Below are 25,553 nucleotides of genomic sequence, written 5' to 3' on the forward strand. Positions count from 1 at the left end.
TATAGATCACCTTCCAGTCTGTTATAGATCACCTTCCAGTCTGTTATAGATCACCTTCCAGACTGTTATAGATCACCTTCCAGACTGTTATAGATCACCTTCCAGTCTGTTATAGATCACTCTCCAGTCTGTTAAAGATCACTCTCCAGTCTGTTATAGATCACTCTCCAGTCTGTTAAAGATCACCTTCCAGACTGTTATAGATCACCTTCCAGTCTGTTATAGATCACTCTCCAGTCTGTTATAGATCACCTTCCAGTCTGTTATAGATCACCTTCCAGTCTGTTATAGATCACCTTCCAGTCTGTTATAGATCACCTTCCAGCCTGTTCTAGATCACTCTCCAGTCTGTTACTGATCTGTCTCACCCTGTTCTAGCTCACTCGGATCTAGATCTCCCCAGCCTGTTCTAGATCACTCACACTCTGTTCCAAGTCACTCTCAGTCTGTTTTAGCTCTCTCCCCAGTCTGTTGTAGATCTCTCCCTCTAGCCTGTTCTAGATCACTCTCGCTCTGTTCTAGATCACTCTCACCTTGCTATTTCCCACTTGCTATAATCAGATTTTTCGCTCTCACGTCACCTGGAACGTCAATTCTTCCATTTTCGCCCATGTGGGCTCCCATTGGTGGAGAAGCTCGGTGTCGTCACAATGCCCGCCGTCCAATGGGAACGCGGATCCCCGCCTGCCCTTCCCCCATTGGGCGGCCGCGCTGTCGGCCCGCCTCCTGGTTGGGCGGCCCGGGATAAAGAGGAGCGGCGGCGGCAGCAGCGGCGTGAGATCGGCAGCGAGAGCCAGCGCGATTATACCAGCTCGGCAGCGCCGTGATCCGCGCCCGCACCGAGAGCCCCGCCGGCCCGCTCCCACCGCACCGAGATCCCCGCCAGCCCGAGCTCCCGCTCCCCACCTTCAGTCAATCCCGCTGTGGGGCCGCAGCACCGCCTGATGGAGATCGCGGCGGCCGTGGGCTTTGTGAGTCGCCTCCTCCGCAACACCGGCTTGGTGAGCCCGGGGCAGCTGCAGGTATTCAGCCACTCGCTGCAGGACGCGCTGGCAGGTGAGTGACTGTCTGTGTCCCGGGGGTTGGGGTGGGGGACTGTCTGTGTCCCAGGGGGTGGGGGGGACTGTCTGTGTCCCGGGGGTTGGGGTGGGGGACTGTCTGTGTCCCAGGGGGTGGGGGACTGTCTGTGTCCCAGGGGGTGGGGGACTGTCTGTGTCCCGGGGGTTGGGGTGGGGGACTGTCTGTGTCCCGGGGGTTGGGGTGGGGGGACTGTCTGTGTCCCGGGGGTTGGGGTGGGGGGACTGTCTGTGTCCCGGGGGTTGGGGTGGGGGGACTGTCTGTGTCCCGGGGGTTGGGGTGGGGGGACTGTCTGTGTCCCGGGGGTTGGGGTGGGGGGACTGTCTGTGTCCCGGGGGTTGGGGTGGGGGGACTGTCTGTGTCCCGGGGGTTGGGGTGGGGGGACTGTCTGTGTCCCGGGGGTTGGGGTGGGGGGGACTGTCTGTGTCCCGGGGGTTGGGGTGGGGGACTGTCTGTGTCCCGGGGGGTGGGGGACTGTCTGTGTCCCGGGGGGTGGGGGACTGTCTGTGTCCTGGGGGGTGGGGGACTGTCTGTGTCCTGGGGGTTGGGGTGGGGGACTGTCTGTGTCCTGGGGGTTGGGGTGGGGGACTGTCTGTGTCCTGGGGGGGTGGGGTGGGGGACTGTCTGTGTCCTGGGGGGGTGGGGTGGGGGACTGTCTGTGTCCTGGGGGGTGGGGTGGGGGGACTGTCTGTGTCCTGGGGGGTGGGGTGGGGGGACTGTCTGTGTCCCGGGGGTTGGGGTGGGGGGACTGTCTGTGTCCCGGGGGTTGGGGTGGGGGGACTGTCTGTGTCCCGGGGGTTGGGGTGGGGGGACTGTCTGTGTCCCGGGGGTTGGGGTGGGGGGACTGTCTGTGTCCCGGGGGTTGGGGTGGGGGGGACTGTCTGTGTCCTGGGGGTTGGGGTGGGGGACTGTCTGTGTCCCGGGGGGTGGGGGACTGTCTGTGTCCCGGGGGGTGGGGGACTGTCTGTGTCCTGGGGGTTGGGGTGGGGGACTGTCTGTGTCCTGGGGGTTGGGGTGGGGGACTGTCTGTGTCCTGGGGGGGTGGGGTGGGGGACTGTCTGTGTCCTGGGGGGGTGGGGTGGGGGACTGTCTGTGTCCTGGGGGGTGGGGTGGGGGGACTGTCTGTGTCCTGGGGGGTGGGGTGGGGGGACTGTCTGTGTCCTGGGGGGTGGGGTGGGGGGACTGTCTGTGTCCTGGGGGGTGGGGTGGGGGGACTGTCTGTGTCCTGGGGGGGTGGGGTGGGGTGGGGGACTGTCTGTGTCCTGGGGGATGGGGGGTTACTGGGTGGGGGGACTGTTGCAGAGTTTATTTGACTAGTTTTGGGGGGTGTAAATCGATGTTGGGGAAGCGGGATGTGGGCGCTCAAACCTTCCCTGAAATGTCAATGATTCTGAAACATTAACAAAGTTGCAGAACTTTGCTTCCTTCTCGGTTCAAATTACTCATCGATTTTCAGTGTTGGCTTTGGGGAGCTTTTCAGAATAAATGTAAACTTTTTCTTCACTTAAAAAAAACTTGTCAAATATAAATTAATTTTTAGCAATGCAAACATTACTACTAAACTTGTGGGTGTAAAGTTTTGTACTGTAGGTTTAAAAAGTGGATTGGTATTGCAGCTTCTATATAAAATTGAACCATTTGGGGGAAAAAATTCCTGCAGATGTATTAATGTTGGGAATCTGTTTTCTTTCCCACCTCTTTCAGAGCACTACAGGCATCATTGGTTTCCAGACAAACCGTGCAAAGGATCAGGTTACCGGTGTATCCGAATAAATCACAAAATGGACCCCTTGATTGGAAAAGCTGCAAACCGAATCGGGCTCAGCAGTCAACAACTGTATAGACTTCTGCCAAGTGAGCTGACTCTGTGGGTTGACCCATATGAGGTCTCTTACCGCATAGGCGAAGATGGTTCCATTTGTGTTCTATATGAGGCACCACCAGTAAAAAACCTGGGAATGTTAACCTGTAAAAATGAGCTCATCAGGGGCCAAAGCAGCCCTTCCAAAAACTACTGGATGGCAGTTTCCAGCTGAGAGGCACTTTTCCTGCAACTAAGCAATATATACCTTAAGTGGAGTTTTCCTTTTTTTAAAAAAAATTGTCGCTTATATATAGAAAAAAAAAATACTTGGCCCTGATAAAATCACTTCTGCTTCTGCAGGTTCTCTTTGTCAGGGGTAATTACACAGTTATCTGGATGGGGTATTTCCAAAGGAGCATGGGGTGGAATTTAATCTCTTGAAACTATTACAAATTGGAACAGTTTCACGAGTGGATTGCTCGGAGAAAGTAGTCAAAACTACTTTGGCTGAGTTCATTTCTATTAACTTTTTTTTTGAGGATGGGATTTTTGACTCGTCACACATGGTTGGCACCTAATTAAACCTTTTCTTATATATTCTGAAAATACAACGTTGAGCGTTGGAAACAAATAATAAAGCACTGAAAATGAAGAACACTTTAAAGATTCCTGACTTAAAAGGATTACAACCATATGATGTATTTTGATCACAAGACAAAAGTAAGCTGTTTTGAACATTTTTTAAAGTTTTTTAAATTATGACATTGCTGTTTATAGGTCTGACCTGACAATTGTCTGCTATTCCCCCCCCCCCACCCCACCCCAAAAAAAAAAAGTGGGACATGTAGTCGGACTTGTAAAGAGATTTGTCCTAGCTTTCTTTCTTTGACTTGCGTAACTCAGTATTTTGACCCAAGAAAGGTGAAATACATTTTTACATGTGTTTAAGGGGGACACTGCCGTTTGGACTGAAACTGTGAATTGATTCCAGTAGCTTACTGTAAAACTGACAATATTTTCTGTAATACTGCAAAGCCTGTTTTCAAATGAAAGCTCGAGGAAAAATCACTTTTGGTAGCATGTTGTGCAGATCTGGTTTTAGTTTGTCTGTACATAGATTTTTGACAGTCTGTAAGCTATGATTGTACATTTTTTCTTGAATATTTGTACAGCTGTATTGAAGAAATTGTACAGTTTTCTAAGTTTTAATTAAAGGCTACTTTTCAATGGAAAGCAAAGCAATCTTGGTTTTATTAAGGGAGGTTAAATCGAGTACACTTGATGAGGAAGTCTTTGAATTATGAAAATGTAGGCGTTTGGGGAAATTCCTGTTTGGGTGTACGTGGCCATGTCACACAAAGAACCGCCTGTTTACCACAACACCAATACTATACAGAAACTTGTGGTATCCCTTTTTTTTGTAATGCTATGAATGATCACTAGTGTGGTGGACCTGAAATTCAGTTTTACTGTTTCTTTCCCACGTTGCAACTTGTTGGCTTCAGGCCTCTACTGACTGGACTATTCCTCCCCCAGCCCCCCCTGCACTTGTCACCATTTGTTGGCTTCAAAATCCACAGTTCTGATCTTGACAATTTTTCTAACCTTATTCTTTCATGTGTCCTTGTTTTTGCATCTGGCTCTGGCCTCATCCCTCATTATCTGTAATCCCCTCTAGCCCACAACCCTTGTTCTCGTTCTGACCACCCTCTACCTCCCCTTGAAGGCATTCTTTTAACTCTGGGTTATCTGACCTAATTATCTCGTGTGGTGTTATATAAATACAAAGTTCATGTTCCCTTTTTTTTTTTTTTTTTTTTTTTTTTTTTTTTTTTTTTTTTTGTACAACCTTCCAAAGCGGCCATTTCTGTTTGATCACTTAATGTTGCAGTCTTCTACTCCAATAACCTCCTTGAAGCTTAGCCCTTTTAATATCATTAGTGGTGGTTAGTCTTCCTACCCTGTGCTGTTCTTTGTTTTGCTTGTGAAGTGTTGTGGAAAGTATTATTGAAGGTTGCATACATGTACAAGATGTTCTGAGCAGTTTCTGTCTGTGCATGATGTGTTGGAAATGAAACCTGGCTGAGACAACTGTTGGTAAACCACATCGTTGATGTGGATTTAAAGCGAGGAAGGAGGGCAATTGCAAATGATGCAAAACAAATTGACCAGTTACAAAATATAACTGGGTTAAACTAAGTCAGTGGACCAGTGATGGATGGAATTCAAGATGGAAGTGTGAAATATGGTACAGTTGAAGGCAAATGTCTTGTACAAAGGAACAACTAAGATTGACATTTACTGCTTTGTTACTTAAGACCACCAATTGTCCCCACCATGGCAACATCAGTGAGAGCAGAGGGGTGCCACACAGTAATCCAGTGCAGGAAGAGATTTGCCATTAGTTCTGACAGTTGGATAAGGTGCAGTTCAGATCCGAAAGAAGTCAATTGATGTTCTTCATGGACCAATGTATCCAAAGTAGAATTGTGGACGCCCAAAAATGCTGTTGCACACTGCAGACTGGATTCTATATCCTGGATGGATAAACTGACCGGCATCTGTATCCACTTTTGATTCTTGTGACCATCCTAAAACTTTCACAAGTTAAGTTCCCCATAGCTCACTAGATAGGTGAACTCTATTGCAGTTGCAAACATGGGTTCACAGCTTGATTTATATGATCTCTGGGGACAAAACCCATAGGTTTTGTTTAATGTTGGACTGGGGGTAAGGGAGGAGGGTGACCAGTTTTTCCATTTCTCTTGGATATCTATTGATGTCTGAATTGTAATCTGGGGACATCCGTTGAAGACCAGATTGGAGGTTCCATGGTAAATTGGTATAATTGGTATTTGCTGCCTCTCCTTAAGTATGTTGTCAATAGAACTGTGGGGTAAGAAAAACCTAACTAATTGAATCTTTACTTTGAATATCAAATATTAAGAAACTTGATGCCAATTTCTACCCAGGCAGGACATTCCTTGTGCTGCTTGACTTTTCTCCTCTTATGAGCCTCTGGGTGCAGTGAGTGTTGGCAGTTTTCAAAAGTAGAAGCAAGGCATTCCCAGCACTGAACCTAAACATGATCCAACACGAGTCACCAGTTAGAAATCCAAAGTTCTTACTTTCAACTTCTTGGCCAAGGTGGCCGAGACCAGTTGTAACACCACAGTGGCAGTCCGGATTGAGGTCTATCCGAGGCCAGGATTATTCCTTGTTATGTGCTTCCTTGTTATGTACACACTTCCTTTACTTACTAACTGACCCATCAAGGGTACGTACCCTTGTAAGAATTGTTCAAAACCCACCAATTGACAAAATATTCTCCTCTGCGTTGTACAAATGACCACCTATAACACTTGATTACATCTGTGTGCAGAACTGGAGCATAAATGTGAATTTCTGTCTGAAGGAAGCAGTAACTTTTACCAAATGTTTCCCCCTTTTAGCCACAATTTGAACATCAAACAATCCAGTATTGGCTCACAGGCATTTGATTCAGAAGGCAGGCATCTTAAAATCAATTGAGTTTTGTATCTGGGGGCAAACAGATTGGCAGATGAGGAAATATGTTTAGATGGTCAGAAAATAGGCTCCATTGTGCCAACAGTAATTGAAACCTCGGGCCATAATAAATGATGAAGGCACTTCTATTGCTGATGTGGAGTGAATGCTTGACTCGTTGAGACTGCGCGTTGTTTACAGATGGTGCAATTTTTAAATAATTTACTGATACCATGGTTGGTGTTTCTGAATGCAAACTATAATGAAGTTTTTGTTTTAAGCTACTTTATCTGCCATTTCGGTACAATCAAACCCATTGTTCTAAAGACCTTCAGTCTTGCAGCTTTTAGTCAAATAATTTGACAGTTTTGCCATTCAAATGTATGGAGAATATATGAAAACACTGCCATTGTGAGGTTTTTGAATTAGATGCACTGTAAATGCAAATTTTTAAATCGATTAATGGACTGACTAAATGTTTTTGAATATTCTATCATTGTGGAATACAATGATTGAGCACCAACTACTGCTGGGAGTTTGATGCAATTAGATTTTCTTTCCTGTCTTTTCCTAACTCCTTGTCTTGTGAATCCCATCGGGAAACATATATTATCGTAACATGATGATTTTCCTGAATCTCACAATAGTTAGTGTAGCAGAAGGCCATTTGGCCCATGTCTGCACCAGCTCTCCAAACAAGCATTATGGCTTAGTGCCTTTTCCCTGTACCCCTGCACATTGTCTCTCCTCCAGTTATCATCCAATGCCCTCCAGTGTCTCAATTGAATCTACCTCCACCCCACTTACAGGAAGTAAAAAAAATTTTTTTTAATGTTTTGACATAAACCATAATGCTCAAAAGGCTTTCCTCATTATTGGAATTCAGTTGGTTTTTCTTTAATGTGGTTTTGAGAACATTCTCTGCATCTGCTGGTTCCTCGAATCACTGGCCACACCAATGGTAAACAAACTAGGATCGAGACACAGTTGGGCATTTGACCCACCAGTAATAAAGCTAGTGAGATCTAAAGAGAATGCATTACCTGTATCGCTGTGTGGAGACTAGTGAATCCACGGAGGAAAGAAACCAGTCATAAATCCTGGCTAGCCGATCAATGTTAGTTTGCATCCTCCATATTCTTTTATAATTTGTTTCCCCTTTTTGGGTGCTTTCATGCCCGCCAGCCTTAAGGACAGTGTTTTTCATTCAGTTCTTTCCCCCTTTTGTTTATGAAGTTGGGTGATGATTTTGCTGGGCTCCTTTTATGGAATGTGGATGTCCTAATTGTGATTATCAGGGAGGTAAGTGATTGGACCGGTGCACTCCGCGCCCCACACACGCGCACACACACACACGATAGCTCCTTAATCTAACACCACCGGTAAAGCTACATTTTTCTTGGATTGACGATGGCTTTGGATTCTTCAATTAGGGTGGCACAGTGGTTAGCACTGCTGCCTCACCACGCCACGGACTTCGGGTCACTGTGGGGATTGTACGTTTCCCCCCCGTGTATGCGTGGGTTTCCTCCCACAGTCTAATGATGGTTAGGTGGATTGGCCATGCTAACTTGCTGCTTGGTGTCCAAAGGTTTGTAGGTTAGGTTAAGGGATTATGGAGTGGGCTTGGGTAAGGGTGCTCTTTCAAAGTGTCAGCACAGACTCAATGGGCCGAATGGCCTCCTTTGGCACTATTGGGATTCTATGACGTACTATAAGCATTTGTTGTAACCATGTGTTCAGTAAGTGTGGGTGCTTAAACAGAACTAATGTGGCAATTTTGATGCAGACATCAAAACTCAATCCTAGACATGTGCATGGAAAACTTTGTTTTGGTTTTTGTAAGCAGATGAACATCTAATAACAATTTTGCATGTCTTTTCAGCATAATAAACATTTTCAATGGTAATGCACCTTTAACAACAGCAAAGTAGTAAATTCTTATTTTCTACGTAAATACAAAGAAATCTTAGCGTGGACAGGCTGTAGAAGTACAATGTTACATTAGCTGGGAGGTTTTGCTTATTTATTCGACAACTTAGACACTGGAGATTCAGCAGCCATTTTATGATGCATTCATGAGGAGAAGCTTGTAACCTATTATCATAATTGACGGTGTGTGAGTGACTTATGCAGGTGCCTTAATGATTCTCTGACTCCATATCAATCGAAGGATGAATTTGCTTCCGCGACAGGACAGCAAACGTTTGCTAGATTAGTCCCTGGGATGTGAGAGGCTGAGTAAATTGGGCCTGAATGAGAGGTGATCCCTTTGAAACATACAGGCTTCCGAGGGGGCTCGACTGAATAAACTGCTGGGAGGGAATCTCAGGATAAGGGTTCAATTAGATAGGATTGAGATGAGAAATTTCTTCAATCGAAAGGACTGTGGATCTGTAGAATTCTCCACAATTAGTGGACACTCCATTGTTGAATATGTTTAAGACCGTAGATGCTCCATCTCTAGGGCCGTAAACAAATATGGGGAAGGGCAGGGAAGTGAATATGAACGATGAGTAGGCTCTACGGCCTCCTCCTGCTTCTATTTCTTAAGTTTTTATTTTATTATACTCTAGCTGTGTCCAGGATTACAGTGGAGAAACTACATAGAGTTCCTTCTCTTGATCGCTATTTAATCACCTTGGTTCAGACTAGGGGGTGAGGACATGATTGTGGTAGGCTGTGATTTCTCCCAAAGTTTACTGATATCGGCTTATCATTCCTGTCAAAATAGCAGCCCAAGAATGGGTCACTGCCGCTGCCCTTTAATCCAGCCCACCGCAGCCCGGAATGGCTTTTATCAGAGTCCGCACTGGGACTGTGACCAAGAACATTTTTTTTTTTTTTCTCTGTTTACTTGTGGGATGTGGGTGTCACTGGCAAGGCCGACATTTACTGTCCGCCTCCAATTGTCCTTGAAAATGAAATGGTGACCCACCTCCTGAAACTTTGCCATCTGTGTCATGTGGGTACACCCACTGATAACGGATGTAGGTCGGGATTGCAACCCAGCGCCAGTGAAGGAACGCTGACAAAGTTCCAAGTCAGGACAGTGTGTGATTTGGAGGGGAACCACGTGTAGGTGGTCGTGTTTCCATGTACCCACTGCCCTTGCCCTTGTAGGTGGTAGAGTTTGTGGGTTTGAAAGGTAGGATTGTTGGCGATGTCGGGAAAGTCGCGGAGCGATTGGGCATGCCCTTCCTGTGGGGCTGTGTGCAGTCGTCTGGCCAGAAGGGGCAGCCGTGAGCAGGTTACGTGCCTTTCACATACACTTGACGTCAAGCGCCTGTGTGTACGTGATTATGGCACCAAATCACGCTGCTGGCGAGCAAAGCAAGTGGTCTCTGCAGATGGATCATTTTCTTACAAGTACGAGACGCCAAGACACACACACAGGCAATGTTTCTATTGGACAGGATTTCAACAGAATCTGCGGGAGAGTCCAGGGCAGGACCGAGCAGCGCTAGTGTTAGCTCTGCACAGAGCTCCAGGACCTCTGGTTAACAGCCTACAAAGAAGAAACTTACGTCAGAACAAAGCAGTATAAAGATGATTTCTTGAGGTATGATTTTGTCAATTGTGCCAATACAAAGAAGAATGGAAAGTCCGTTATATGTAAGGAAGTACTGGCAAATGAGGAGTTTCAGATTTAGAAAGAAGTGGTGGGTGAGAAGTTCCTGTTGAGGTTGAGACCCTAGACTCAGTTGTTAACTTAGAGCTGACTCCACATTAATGATGATGCTGTTGTATCTGACCTTTAGAGCTGCAACCATCAAGGCAAGTTGAGAATATTTCATTGTCCTCCTGCTAATTGTGCCTCATAGATGGTGGACGTTTTTCTGGGAGCCAGGTGAGTTACTTTGCACAATACCCTCTGACCTGCTCTTGTATCCACACTATTGATGTGCCAGGTCCAGTTAAATTTGTGGTCAGTGCTGATCCCTGGATAATTATAGTGGGGGAATTCAATGATGCCAATGCCATTGAATATCAAAGAGAGGTGTTTAGATTATTTTTTGTTGGAGATGGTCAATGCCTGGCACTTGTATCTTAGAATGTTACTTGTCACTTATTACCTCCAGTCTGAAGGACATCCATTACTAGATATACAGGAATGTTAGTGTCAAAGGAGGCTATTCGACCCCTTGTAGCTGCACCAGCTTTCCGTATGATTAACCCACCTCGTGCCATTCTCCCATCTTCCTGTAACATTCTTCCTTTTCAGATAACTCTCATTCCCTTTTCAATTGAACGTGCCTCCAACACGCTCTCCGTCAATACATTGTGGACCATAACTATTCATTATGTGAAAAATATTATCCCTCATATAACTTTTTTGCTTCTTTTACCAATTAATTTAATTCTGTAGTCCTCTCATTCATAGAATCATTACAGCGCGGAAGAAGGCCATTTGGTTGATCACGTCTGCATCAACGCTCTGAAAGAGCACCCCACCTAGGATCGCGCCCCCACCTCATCCCCACAACCCAATATCCCCACCTAACCGTTTGGACACTGAGGGCTAATTCAGCATAGCCAATCCACCTAACCTGCACATCTTTGGACTGTGGGAGGAAACCGGAGCACCCGGAGGAAACCCACGCAGACACAAGGAGAACGTTCAAACTCCACACAGTTCTTCAGACTTGAGGTAATAGATGACAAGTAACATTCTAAGATACAAGTGCCAGGCAATGACCATCTCCAACAAAAAATAACCTAAACACCTTTCTTTGATAACTCCCGTTCAAACTCCCCACAGTCAGTTCCCAAGGTCGGAATTGAACCTGGGCCCCTGGCTCTGTGAGGCAGCAATGCTAACCACTGTGCCATCATTCTGCCCAGAGGTCGTTCTTGAACCTTTTAATAAGTGGGGACAGTTCTCCTTTTCCATTTTCTCTAGATCCCTCAAGATTTTGAATACATCTATCAAATCCATTCTCAACCTTCTTTTCTCCAAGAAAAACAATTCCTAACTTCTCCAATTTGTCCTCTAAACTGAAGTTCCTCATTTCTGGAACCATTCTCATGAAACATTTTGGCTCCAATGCTTCACATCCTCCCTAAAAGATGGTGTCTAGGACAGGAAGCTGTGGCGGCATGGTGGTGCAGTGGTTAGCACTGCTGACTCACAGCGCCGAGAACCCAGGTTCGATCCCAGCCCCGGGTCACTGTCTGTGTGCAGGTTGCACATTCTCCCCGTGTCTGCGTGGATCTCACCTCCACAGCCCACAGATGGGCAGGGTAGGTGGATTGGCTGTGCTAAATTGCCCCGTAATTGGGGGAAAAAAAATAATTGGGTACTCCAAAATTAAAAAAGAAAATAGAACTGGACGCAATACTCTAACTGCGTCTGAATTAGTGTCCTGCCCAAGTTCAACATAACCTTTTGCTCTTGTACTCTTTCCCCATTAATAAAGCCCAATATTTATTAACTGCACTGCCAACTACGATGACTTACACACATATACCATATGTCATGCTGCTTCTGCACCCCATTTAGAATTATACCCTTCATTTTATACTGTCTCATAGAGTCCTGACCATGCAGACCAAGGCCATTTGGCCCATCGAGTTTACACTTGAGTCTCCAGTGATTTTCCTCCCAAAATTAGTCACTTCACGTTTCTCCGCATTGAACTTCAGCTGCCACCTGTCAACCCATTTCACCAAGCTTTGTATGTCCCTTTGAAGTCCTGCACTAACCTCCTCACAGTTCACAGTGCCTCTAAGTTTCATATCATCCACAAACTTGGAAATTGTGCCCGGTATACCCAAGATGAACATGAATATCTTCCAATTAAATATTGGGAAGACCAAAGCAACCACACATTCTGCTCCCTAGCCACTGGTTCCATTCTTCTCCCTTGAAACTGTTTGACACTGAACCAGAGTGTTCTCAATGTTATTGCCGTATTTCACCCTGAGCCATTGGTGGTCATTCCTGGGCTCCAAGCTCTGGAATTCCCTCCCTGAAACTTTTCACCCCTCAACTTTGTCATAGCGATGTGACTTGTGTATGAGTGGTATTAATCTTCAATTTCAGTGGCTCATCAAACCTATATTGCTCTGTTTAAAAAAGACTTTACAAAGGCACTGTCTTAAGAGGGCTTCCACAAGTCACCTGATGCCTGGTACTACCAGTCGATCAGTTTTCTGGAAGATTCTAAGTTGGAATACAATTACGTCATGCCTTGGCACCCTCATTGAATTTCAGCCCTTGCTGATCACAAGATCTACTTCAAACAATTTATTGAAATATATTGGACCTCACATTTTCATTTCTGTTAAGGCTAACTCTGAAGTGGAGGCGGAATGTCTACCAGAACAATAGCCATATGGAAAGGCATTTTTTTCCTGTCTCAGCAAGATGGATAATGAATCATTCAGAAGCTATTGGCTGGGATATTAAAGGCCATGTGGCAATAGCCACAGTTTAGACATCAGCTAGGCAAATACCTTATGAAATCATTATGGGGAGAGAGTCATGTGACTTGCGTAACCATTTTCTAAATGTCTTTCAATACAACACACAAGATGCTGAAACTGGAAGGAACTTGCAAAGGAGGGCAGGATTAGCCACCTTCTCCCTTTCTCACGTTCAAGGCCCTATTACAGTTCAACAATGCAAGGCAGCGGACTTGACTTTCCATCGAAAGATACCTCGGGTGCAAAAATCCTCAACTTCTGGAAAAGACGGATTCCATTTTTAAAATAAATCATCCCCAGCAATTGTGCTTTGCAAGGACATCAACTTCCGGTACATCAAGAGCAGCATGGTGGCGCAGTGGTTGGCACTGGGACTGCGGCGCTGAGGACCCGGGTTCGAGTCCCGGCCCTGGGTCACTGTCCGTGTGGAGTTTGCACATTCTCCCCATGGCTGCGTAGGTTTCGCCCCAAAAACCCAAAGATGTGCAGGTTAGGTGGATTGGTCACGCTAAATTGCCCTTAATTGGGAAAAAAGTTTGTTTAAAAATTTCCAGAACTTGAAGACCATCGTGGAGAAACATCTTCTGTAGCCACAGAATGGGTCAGGAAAGCCAAGCATGCGTTTATCTTTTGTAATTTTATATCTTTACCTGAGTGCACATTTAACGCAATAAAAACTAACCCCTCATAGGGTAGTGGTTAGCACTGTTGCTTCACAGCAGCAGGGACCTGCATTTGATTCCCTGCTTTCGTCACTGTCTGTGCGGAGTCTGCACGTTCTCCCCGTGTCTGCGTGGGTTTCCTCCGGGTGCTCCGGTTTCCTCCCACAATTCCCGATGGATGTGCTTGTTCAGTGGATTGCCGACCATGCTGCCGGTCGAAACTAAAATCTTCTACACTTCCTGGGTCCGTATCCCTCTATTCCCATCCTATTCATGTATTTGTCAAGATGCCCCTTAAATGTCACTATCGTCCCTGCTTCCACCACCGCCTCCGGCAGCGAGTTCCAGGCACCCACTACCCTCTGTGTAAAAAAACTTGCCTCGTGTATCTCCTCTAAATCTTGCTCCTCGCACCTTAAACCTATGCCCCCTAGTAATTGACCCCTCTACCCTGGGAAAAAGCCTCTGACTATCACTCTGTCTATGCCCCTCATAATTTCGTAGACCTCTATCAGGTCGCCTCTCAACCTCCTTCGTTCCTGCCGTGTCTCCTATGCGACAGACTGGTTTGTGTTCCTGTGTGGGCCCTTGGGGTGTTTTATTCTGTTAAAGCTGAAATACAAAGACGAGTTGTTGAGTTAGAATAAAATTATATTTCGAACAAAACAAATGATATGGTCACATATTGCTTTGGCATCAGGAGGGGCAATTTAGGGAAGGGCTTATGTTATTCGACCAGTAATCTAACGGCCTGGATTAGTGATCTGACACAATGAATTCAAATCCCAACAGGTCAGCCTGGGAATTAAAGTTTGTTTAATTGAATAAATCTGGAGTGAAAAATTAGTATCTGTAATGGTGAAACTGCTGGATTGCTGTAAACTGAATCCCCTTTAAGGAAAGAAATGTGCTGTCTGTACGGCCTATTTGTGTCTCTGGACTCCCAGTAAGGTTGTTGACTCTTAACCACCTCATAAAATCGCCTATCAAGCCACTCATTGTGGCTGATTGTGAAACCCTGCATGACACAACAAAAATGTTTTTAGAATTTACTGGCTTGAAAAACTAATTAATTTTTCATTAAAACAAGACTAACCCCAGATTCCACTGATATGGAATCAAAGTCAAAGTTTGGTGTACATTTAGATCACTGTACCCTCTACATTCCAAAAAACAATGTTTTGGAGATAATCTGTCTGAAAAGCCACACCAGGATCAATGACCTTGCAAGAGGATGAATGGGGGCGATCTCCTATTCTATTGGCAAAGTGTCCAGGGCTCCCAATCATTGACTCTGTCTACACCTCCCGCTGCCTGGGGAAAGCGGGCAGCATAATCAATGACCCCTCCCACCCGGCTTACTCACTCTTCCAGCTTCTTCCATCGGCAGGAGATACAGAAGTCTGAGAACACGCACCTGCAGACTCAAAAACAGCTTCTTCCCCACTGTTACCAGACTCCTAAACCTCTTATGGACTGACCTGATTAACACTACACCCTGTATGCTTCACCCGATGTCGGTGTCAATGTATTTACATTGTGGACTTTAGAATTTATAGAATTTACAGTGCAGAAGGAGGCCATTCAGCCCATCAAGTCTGCACCAGCCCTTGGAAAGAGCACCCTACCTAAGCCCATACTTCCACCCTATCCCCAGACCTCTACCCTGTCCCCTAAACCCCACCACCCTTGTGTTGCCCTATTATGTATTTTCTTTTCTTTTCATGTACCAAATGATCTGTTTGAGCTGCACGCAGAAAAATACTTTTCACTGTCCCTCGGTACAGGTGACAATGAACAAATCCAATCACCTGGGTACTCAACTGGGTGAGGGGCAAACCATTAGACATACTCATTTGGGCAATGGAACCTACGATCAGAGAGTGATTCCCAGACATGATTCAAAGATAAAATGACAATTGGAGTACAATAACCATGACCCTATTTGTATGACTGGACAGTTGGAGAGGGAATGCCAGGGGACAAGCCTATCCTTTTTGTGTTCTAAGCACCTGCTTATTTAGCAGAATTCAACAAGCAGTTGGGACAGTGAAGAAACGAAACCCTGAGTGGGTTCCTCTTCTCCCTCCCTATCCAACGCACACATTTTTGAAACAAGACAGAGGGAGAATCATAAAATTCCTACAGTGTAGAAGGAGGCCATTCGGCTGATCGTGTCTGCACGACCCTCCGAAAGACCCCCACACACACTCCCCACACATACTCTCCATGCACACCACACACACATCCCACACACACTCCCCATACACACATTCCCCACACACACACTCCCCACACACACACTCCCCACACACACACTCCCCACACACATACACTCCCCACACACACTCCCCACACACACTCCCCACATATACACTCCCCCCACACACACTCTTCACACATACACTCCCCACACACACGCTCCCCACACACACACTCCCCATGCACATACTCCCCATGCACACTCCACACACACTCCCCATGCACATACTCCCCACACACACTCCCCACACACACTCCCCACACATATTCTCCCCACACACACTCCCCACACACACTCCCCACACACACTCCCCACACACACTCCCCATGCACACTCACCACACACACTCCCCATGCACACTCACCACACACACTCCCCAGACACCTACTCCCCCCACACACACTCCCCACACACACTCCCCCACACACACTCCCCCACACATACACTCCCCACACACACACTCCCCACACACACTCCCCACATATACACTCCCCCCACACACACTCTTCACACACACACTCCCCACACACACACTCCCCACACACACACTCCCCACACACACACTCCCCACACACACTCCCCACACACACTCCCCACACACATACACTCCCCACACACACACTCCCCACACACACTCCCCACATATACACTCCCCCCACACACACTCTTCACACACACGCTCCCCACACACACACTCCCCACGCACACGCTCCCCACACACACACTCCCGATGCACATACTCCCCATGCACATACTCCCCACACACTCCCCACACACACTCCCCACACACACTCCCCACACACACACTCCCCACGCACACACTCCCCATGCACATACTCCCCACGCACACTTCCCATGCACATACCCCCCACACACACTCCCCACACACACTTCCTGTGCACATACTCCCCACACACACTCCCCATACACACTCCCCACTCACACACTCCCCACACACACACCCCACACACCCACTCCCCACACACACTCCCCATGCACATACTCCCCATACACACTCCCCACACACACACTCCCCACACACACACCCCACACACACTCCCCACACACACTCCCCAACACACACTCCCCAACACACACTCCCCACACACACACCCCACACACACTCCCCACACACCCCACACACACTAGATGTGTGTACATAGATCCCTGAAAGTTGCCACCCAGGTTGATAGGGTTGTGAAGAAGGCCTATGGAGTGTTGGCCTTTATTGGTAGAGGGATTGAGTTCCGGAGTCATGAGGTCATGTTGCAGCTGTACAAAACTCTGGTACGGCCGCATTTGGAGTATTGCGTACAGTTCTGGTCACCTCATTATAGGAAGGACGTGGAAGCTTTGGAACGGGCGCAGAGGAGATTTACCAGGATGTTGCCTGGTATGGAGGGAAAATCTTATGAGGAAAGGCTGATGGACTTGAGGTTGTTTTCGTTAGAGAGAAGAAGGTTAAGAGGAGACTTAATAGAGGCATACAAAATGATCAGGGGGTTAGATAGGGTGGACAGTGAGAGCCTTCTCCCGCGGATGGAAATGGCTAGCACGAGGGGACATAGCCTTAAACTGAGGGGTAATAGATATAGGACAGAGGTCAGAGGTAGGTTCTTTACGCAAAGAGTGGTGAGGCCGTGGAATGGCCTACCTGCAACAGTAGTGAACTCGCCAACATTGAGGGCATTTAAAAGTTTATTGGATAAGCATATGGATGATAATGGCATAGTGTAGGTTAGATGGCTTTTGTTTTTTTACTTCCCATGTCGGTGCAACATCGTGGGCCGAAGGGCCTGTACTGCACTGTATCGTTCTATGTTCTGTGTTCAATAAGCCCATGATGGAGGTATTCATTCATCTTACCTCCCTCCCTTGTGCCTTTTCCCCACCCCAGTTGAGGCGCATGCACTGCCCATCTGTATATTTAAGGCCATCAGTGACCACTGGGCACTGGAGCAACTGAAGTGTTCAATGGCTATGACCGAAAATATTAATTGAGTTTTAACTTTCAGTCCCAGGTTCGATCCCGGCCCCGGGTCACTGTCCATGTGGAGTTTGCACATTATCCCCGTGCCTGCGAAGGTCTCACCCCCACAACCCAAAGATGTGCAGGGTAGGTGGATTGGCCACACTAAATTGCCCCTTAATTGGAAAAAAATAATTGGGTACACTAAATTTATTAAAAATTTTCTTTTTTAACTTTCATACCATTTTCTACCAGTTGTGCCCCTCCGAAAGGGGGTCCTTGTGTTTAATACCATTGCGGTTACCCAGTATCCCATTATTGTTCAATGAGGAAAGGCATACATAACTCGACATGCACTTTAGATGCAAACAGAATCCCAACTATATCATTTGGGAAGGAATGCTCACTTCTCAGATTAGTTTATAGTGCGCTGGGGCACATTTGTGAAAACGTCTTTTCCAAACAGGATAATCTTTGTCTGCAAAAGTGAAAGAATTTGGGAGCATGAACCAGGCGGTTTACATTTTTGACCATTGACACTATTTCCTATTAGCTTTTCAAAACTCAGCCATCGATGGAAATGTCCTCAGAGACTGGTAGCAAAACATTCCTCATTCGAGGCTGACATAAAACAGCAATCGTATGAAAGCTCCTTCACATCCATTTACCTTTTGAACTGCAGTTTTTCCCCCCCCCACACTCTAGGCCGGTCATGATCGCAATTTTTAACTTTGAATGCGGCCCCGTGGGAATCTGAGTTGTGACGGGCCAAACTTATTTCACTTAAAGACCAGCTGTCTGAAGCTTCTGAACCGCTCAATGAACCATTGCTTCTGTGCGATAGTTTGTTGTACAACAGTTCAGAACAGAAAAGGTCTCAGATTCTGTCTCTTGCCTCTGCTGAGTTAGCTGCTTCCAGATGGGTCTCTGCATTCTGGGTTAGTGAGGGGGCGGGTGGTGGGGGGGGGGGATCAACCAAAGTTTAGAAACCCTCTGAGATCTTGGTGTTCCCCCAATTCTGACTTCTTGCACAAGGTTTCTTTGCTCCACCATTGGTGGCCATTCCTTCAACCACCGGGGCCCAAGCACTGGAACTTTCTCCTTGAATAACTCTCCATCACCTCCCCTCTTCCTTTACAATATGCCTCGAAATCTACCTCTTTGACCAAGTGTTTTGTCACCCGGCTGCCCTTATATCTCCTATTGTGTCTCAGTGTCAAATTGTGTTGGATAATTGCTCCTGAGAAGTATTTTGGTACTATGTTCAAGGTACTATCGACATGCAGATTGTTGTTGTCACTATTTAGTGAGTCTTGTTGGAAAGTAGATGGGCATTGGCTGAGAGGAAAGTGAGGTTAACCATGATAGAACAACTTACATGTAATCCCTGTCTTGGCTAACAACAGAACAATGCCCACCATGCCAACATGCCAGTTTACCAGCCGCAGGAAACGTGTCAAATAACCGGCCCATCTGGAGCTCAATTGAACCACTTAAGTGGTCTATTAAAGCCTTCTCCCCACTTTCACTGGCATTTTGGCAGCTGCTGGAGGAGTTAGGGCATCAGAAGAGGCATGGCAGTGAGATCTGATGGCCTCCTAGCATGCCCTGGAGCTGGGGGCATCATTTTACAGTCATTTTAGGGGCTGGTTTAGCACAGGGCTAAAGAGCTGGCTTTTAAAGCAGACAAGGCAGGCCAGCATCACGGTTCAATTCCCGTAAAAGCGAATAGGCACCGGAATGTGGCGACTTGGGGCTTTTCACAGTCACTTCATTTGAAGCCTACTTGTGACAATAAGCGATTTTCATTTCATTTTTTCATTTCAGTACGGCGCTCTTTCGCTAAACCCTAACTGTAACACCCCCCGCCCCCCGCCACACACACACACCCCACACACCAACCCTCCACCAGTAGCAATGGCTGCCCTCATGCCAAAAGGGCTGTCTGTCTTCCAGGGCCTGCCTGGCTGACCCCAACACCCTGGAAGATGCTGGCTTTGAGGGTGCACAGTCATTGATGTGGCCTCGTCCTCCAGGTGCAGTCCCAGCAATGACCGCCACCAGCAGTGGCGCCCCCCCCCATGATTGAGCCTGTGGGGTCAGGTCACTGAAATAGGGTCGGGGGGTACCGGCGACACCTGAAGGAACACTTGTCGCCAACGTGAAGTCCTGTCCATTCATTGTTCCTCTCTCCATGGACGCTGCCTGACCTGCTCAGTATTACCAATGTTTTCTGTTTTCATTTCTGATTATCACCAATGTTGTTCATTTGTTTTCTACCCTCATGGTAGACTAGTATATAAGGTGAAGTCACACGGGATCAGGGGTCAGGGGTGAGCTGGCAAGGTGGATACAGAACTGGCTAGGTCATAGAAGGCAGAGAGTAGCAATGGAAGGATGCTTTTCAAATTGGAGGGCTGTGACCAGTGGTGTTCCGCAGGGATCAGTGCTGGGACCTTTGCTGTTTGTAGTATATATAAATGATTTGGAGGAAAATGTAACTGGTCTGATTAGTAAGTTTGCAGACGACACAAAGGTTGGTGAAATTGCAGATAGCGATGAGGACGGTCAGAGGATACAGCAGGATTTAGTTTGCTTGGAGACTTGGACGGAGAGATGGCAGATGGAGTTTTATCCGGACAAATGTGAGGTAGTGCATTTTGGAAGGTCTAATGCAGGTAGGGAATATACAGTGAATGGTAGAACCCTCAAGAGTATTGAAAGTCAGAGAGATCTAGGTGTACAAGTCCACAGGTCACTGAAAGGGGCAACACAGGCGGAGAAGGTAGTCAAGAAGTCATACGACATGCTTGCCTTCATTGGCCGGGGCATTGAGTATAAGAATTGGCAAGTCATGTTGCAGCTGTATAGAACCTTAGTTAGGCCACACTTGGAGTATAGTGTTCAATACTGGTCGCCACACTACCAGAAGGATATGGAGGCTTTAGAGAGGGTGCAGAAGAGATTTACCAGAATGTTGCCTGGTATGGAGGGCATTAGCTATGAGGAGCGGTTGAATAAACTCGGTTTGTTCTCACTGGAACGACGGAGGTTGAGGGGCGACCTGATAGAGGTTTACAAAATTATGAGGGGCATAGACAGGGTGGATAGTCAGGGGCTTTTCCCCAGGGTAGAGGGGTCAATTACTCGGGGGCATAGGTTTAAGGTGCGAGGGGCAAGGTTTAGAGTAGATGTACGAGGCAAGTTTTTTACACAGAGGGTAGTGGGTGCCTGGAACTCGCTGCCGGAGGAGGTGGTGGAAGCAGGGACGATAGTAACATTTAAGGGGCATCTTGACAAATACATGAATAGGATGGGATTAGAGAGATACGGACCCAGGAAGTGTAGAAGATTGTAGTTTAGTTGGACAGCATGGTCGGCACGGGCTTGGAGGGCCGAAGGGTCTGTTCCTGTGCTGTACATTTCTTTGTACTTTTGTTCTGTGGGTATCTGTCCCTGGGTTTCAGGTGGAATCCACCTCCCGTAAGGACCGGCAGTGACTGTGGTGGAGGCAGTGATATAGGAAAGAATAAGCACTATCCAGTAATTTACCTTAATCCTATGAGTATGATGTTCCCTCTGCTCTTTTTAATTGTATGTGTTCATGTTATAAGTGAACAGGTTAATAATAGTTAAAGAATTGTCTGTTATTAGCACTGAGGGCACGATTTGTCCACATGCCGATGAACCCCACCGACAGGCTCAAATGAGGGCTAGGAGCCTCCACGCAGTGAGGAACTCGATGTGGTTTTTCCCAAATTTGCAAATTAATGCAACTAATCTGCATGTCAATAGTACCTTGAACATAGTTCCAAAATACTTCTCAGGAGCAAATGTCCAACACAATCTGCGATCGGTCCTCAAAACTAGAGGGCCAATTAGACGGCCCTCCCAACACAGAAGAAGCAATCGGACACCACAGTAGATAAGTGACAGAGCGAGCACTCAGTGAAGGAGGCAAGCTCGCCGCAAAAATTTTTTAAACCTAAAATAAAGAAGGCCTTTGCTTCCGGATCATCGCTGCGGGTTAGGGTGTGGCTGAAGCTGAACCCACGCAGGCATTGTCGGCCTCCACGCTTGGCTGGAACAAAGTTTCTGACGGCCTGCCACCTGCAGGGACCTGGGTGGGTAACTGGAAGAACCCAGTTAGCCTCAAACAACACGCCTGAATAGGCCCTAAGCTAGATTAATTGGCTACTCGTCCCTGTGGCTGGGCAGCTCTTCCCCATCTCACCTCCGGGAAAGTGGCAGAGGAACGGGATGGCATTGCAGAACCAGCCTGCCCCCATTCCCACCCCTTAGTGGTTAAAACTTCACCCCTCAATCTTTCACAAAGAATTTGGAGACATTCAATACCTCAAGACTGCCTAGTATTTTCTGAGCTTATTTTATTTATTTATTTTTAAAAATAAATTTAGTGTACCCAATTAATTTTTCCCAATAAAGGGGCAATTTAGCATGTCCAATCCACCTAACCTGCACATCTTTGGGTTGTGGGGGCGAAACCCACACAAACACGGGGAGAATGTGCAAACTCCACACGGACAGTGACCCAGAGCCGGGATCGAACCTGGGACCTCGGCGCTGTGAGGCAGCAGTGCTAACCCACTGCGCCACCGTGCTGCCCTCGCCACCACTTTCCCAAGGGCAATTCGGGTAAATAGATGCTGACCCAGCCAGAGGCACCACATGCTAAAATTATAAATAGGAGAGAGCGCACAAACCTCCAAACATATCATCTGCCCAACCCTTCTGACATTACCCGCCCTGCAGGATAAACAGATCAGAAATTGGACTTCTGAGCTATCTCAGAACCCACCGGATCCACATGGGAGCAAGTCAGCCTCTCTGCCGAGGAACCTCAGGTGGAAGAGGTACACATGGACCAGCAACCCATACCAGTGTCAAATTCTGTTTGATAACGCTTCTCTGCTCTGTGAAGTGCTTTGGAACATTTTATTATAAAGGCACTATTGGTTCTTTTTGTTATCACCTTCAGATGTGGGTGAGGAGAAAAATGGAAAAAACAATTTGCTTATGAAATGCGAGATGAAATTAAAATTTCTCTGAATTTACAATCCTATCATTGCCACCATTCTGTGTGCTGCTAACAGTGCCTTTTCTTTAAAGACACTCGAAATGGACGGATGAACGGACATCGCGTGACAACTGCCAGGCAGGAATGTTCCCTTCCAGTCGGGGAACACTTCAGCAGTCAAGGCCATTCAGCCTCTGATCTTCAGGTAAGCGTTCTCCAAGGCGGCCTTCAGGACCCATGACAACGCAAAATCGCCGAGCAGAAACATATAGCCAAGTTCCGCACACGTGAGTAAGGCCTCAATTAGGTCCTTGGATTCATGTCGCCTTACATTCACCCCCCACCATCTGGCCTGGGCTTGCGAAATCCTACCAACTGGCCTGGCTTGAGACAATTCACACCTCTTGACCCGGGGTTACCCCTCTCTCCAGTCTCTCCGTCTGGACCTGGAAAGACTTAATTACCTGGAAAGACTCTTATTCAAAGTATCATCTTGCATCATTGGATTTGTCTATATATGCTGTGTTTGTGGAACCCACCTCTTCACTCACCTGATGTAGGAGCTACGCTCCAAAAGCTAGTGATTCCAAACAAACCTGTTGGACTTTAACCTGGTGTTTTAAGATTTCTTACTGTGCTCACCCCAGTCCAACGCCGGCATCTCCACATCATAAGAAATAGAAGGAGAAATAGACCACCTGTCTCATCAAGCCTGCTCCATTCTTCATTAAGATCTCGGCTGATTTTTGAGCACCACTCCACCTCTGTCTGTCTGCAGTATCCAAAAGGCCAACATTCTGACTGACCATTCATTGCTATTTGAGGCAGAGAATTCCAAAGAATTCCAACCATTTTCCTTTGGTAACCTCTTGATTGCTGCAACAAAACTTTGTTCTTTTAAATAAACCCATATTGTTGGTGCACATTGGCTCTGTTTTAATGAGATTCTATGGTGCAGAGGTTTGTTCTTGTTAGATTTTCCTGTAGTTGAGATTGCTACAGTGAATGTGTACAAGGGCAACCTTCATCCTTATGTCAACAACTTTGCATCAAGACTTGACTGAGGATCCAGAGAAATCCTTTTATGGCAATCTTGCTATCAGCATTTCAATTTGATCTGATAGCTCTTCAGCTATGTTATTATGATGAGCTGATATAATTGAAGGCTATAATTGATTTGATTAAAGTTTTGATGTAAAAGATGAAAATAACCCATGCAGAGGCGACTGTATTGGAATAAGATAGCAGAGCATTACACGAGGCTGTACGAAAAGTTCAATTTTTAACATGAAGCTTAAATGAGCTGCCTAACTTTTCAGTACTGAGCGTTTTTGGAGCTCAGTGTAAAGACACTGAGCAGGAATTAGACTTTCTAATCATCAATCGAAGAGCGTTTCACTCTCCGTAGTCTTCAACATGTTTCTAATTCGTTTCACCAAAATATATGATTCAGGTGCTGCCATTGCATACTTTGTATTTCATTCCATTTGGCGGAGAACTTTGCATTCCATTTGGTGGGGATTGTTTCAAATCCAAAGCTTAGACTACAAGTGTCAAGTGGCTATTTGACTGGAGGGACCTGGAATTGCGGTCGATCCTTCCTTATGCCTGTGCACCTTCCCGTCGGACACGCTGGGTGGTGATGAAGAACAGGAACCCTGGATGGCTTTTCACGGTCCAGGGGCATTGAGTGTAATTATAGAATCATAGAGTTAGATGTTTACAGCATGGAAGCAGGCCCTTTGGCCCAGCTTGTCCATGCTGCCCAGTTTCTATTTTCTATCATTAAGCAAGTTCCACTTGCCCACATTTGGCCCATGTCCCTCCATACCCACCCTGCCCATGTAACTGTCTAGCTTTTTTTTAAAAGAAAAAAATTGTACCCGCCTCTACCACTGTCTCTGGCAGCTCATTCCAGATGCTCACCACCCTCTGTGTGAAGAAATTTCCCCTCTGGTCTCTTTTGTATCTCTCCCCTCTCACCTTAAACCTATGCCCTCTAGTTCTAGACTCCTCTACCTTTGGGAAAAGATGTCAAGTATCTACCTTATCTATGCTCCTCATTATTTTATAGAACTCTATAAGTTCACCCCTAAGCCTCCTATGCTCCAGGAAAAAAAGTCCCAGCCTATCCTTATAGCTCAGACCATCAAGTCCTGGTAGCATCCTCGTAAATCTCTTCTGCACTCTTTTTTGTTGCTACTGCTGCATTCAGCCAATTCAACACAGCCGAATGCTCCTGCTTTACATTGTTTGGCTCTACATTGGATTGAAGTATTCCCAACTAAGCCACTCTCTTGTTCGTCACTTTTCAGCTACTATTTGAGGACTGACTGGGGAGAAACCCACTTCCATTTCACTTCCAACGGCACTTTAAATACCCAACAAGGGACTCATGAGAATAGGCCAAGGTCCCAGCATACAACATCTGTCATTTAGCCTCAGGTCTCTTGTTCAATCAGGTTTATGGTTTGTTTATACGCATTCAATCCATATCCCGCTGGCACCTTTTCCGAACAATAATCCACCAGCCTCCACTTTGGAAATTACAATTGACTGAGTATCCATAGACCTTTGGAGGGGAGGGATATAGATTTTCCCTATCCTTTGGGAGAAACAAAATGCTTCCAGATTTCATTCCTAATTGACTTAGCACCAATTCTAAGACTGTAATCCCTTGTTCTGCATTTCCCTACTAGAGGACTGGTTTGCGGAGAGGCGATGGTGTAGTGGTATGTCGCTGGACTAGATACCCAGAGACTCAGGGTAATGCTCTGGGGGACCCAGGTTCGAACCCCACCGCG

The 25,553-nt window shown here is 46.6% G+C and overlaps 1 protein-coding gene and 1 long non-coding RNA gene across 2 annotated transcripts; both read left to right on the forward strand.

Moving 5' to 3' along the window:
* The first annotated feature begins 783 nt into the window (after positions 1–783).
* LOC140393668 (protein BTG2-like) lies at positions 784–3,194 on the forward strand. The gene is made up of 2 exons (XM_072479954.1): positions 784–1,056; positions 2,782–3,194. The coding sequence occupies exons 1-2, from the start codon at positions 945–947 to the stop codon at positions 3,111–3,113; spliced, it is 444 nt and encodes a 147-aa protein (XP_072336055.1). The 5' UTR covers positions 784–944; the 3' UTR covers positions 3,114–3,194.
* A 6,961-nt stretch (positions 3,195–10,155) lies between these two features.
* LOC140393499 (uncharacterized) lies at positions 10,156–23,674 on the forward strand. Its single transcript, XR_011935626.1, has 2 exons — positions 10,156–10,238; positions 22,842–23,674. It is a non-coding gene; the product is annotated as an uncharacterized lncRNA (long non-coding RNA).
* The last annotated feature ends 1,879 nt before the right edge of the window (positions 23,675–25,553 follow it).

Source organism: Scyliorhinus torazame, chromosome 17, assembly GCF_047496885.1.
Source record: "Scyliorhinus torazame isolate Kashiwa2021f chromosome 17, sScyTor2.1, whole genome shotgun sequence".
NCBI lineage: Eukaryota > Metazoa > Chordata > Chondrichthyes > Carcharhiniformes > Scyliorhinidae > Scyliorhinus > Scyliorhinus torazame.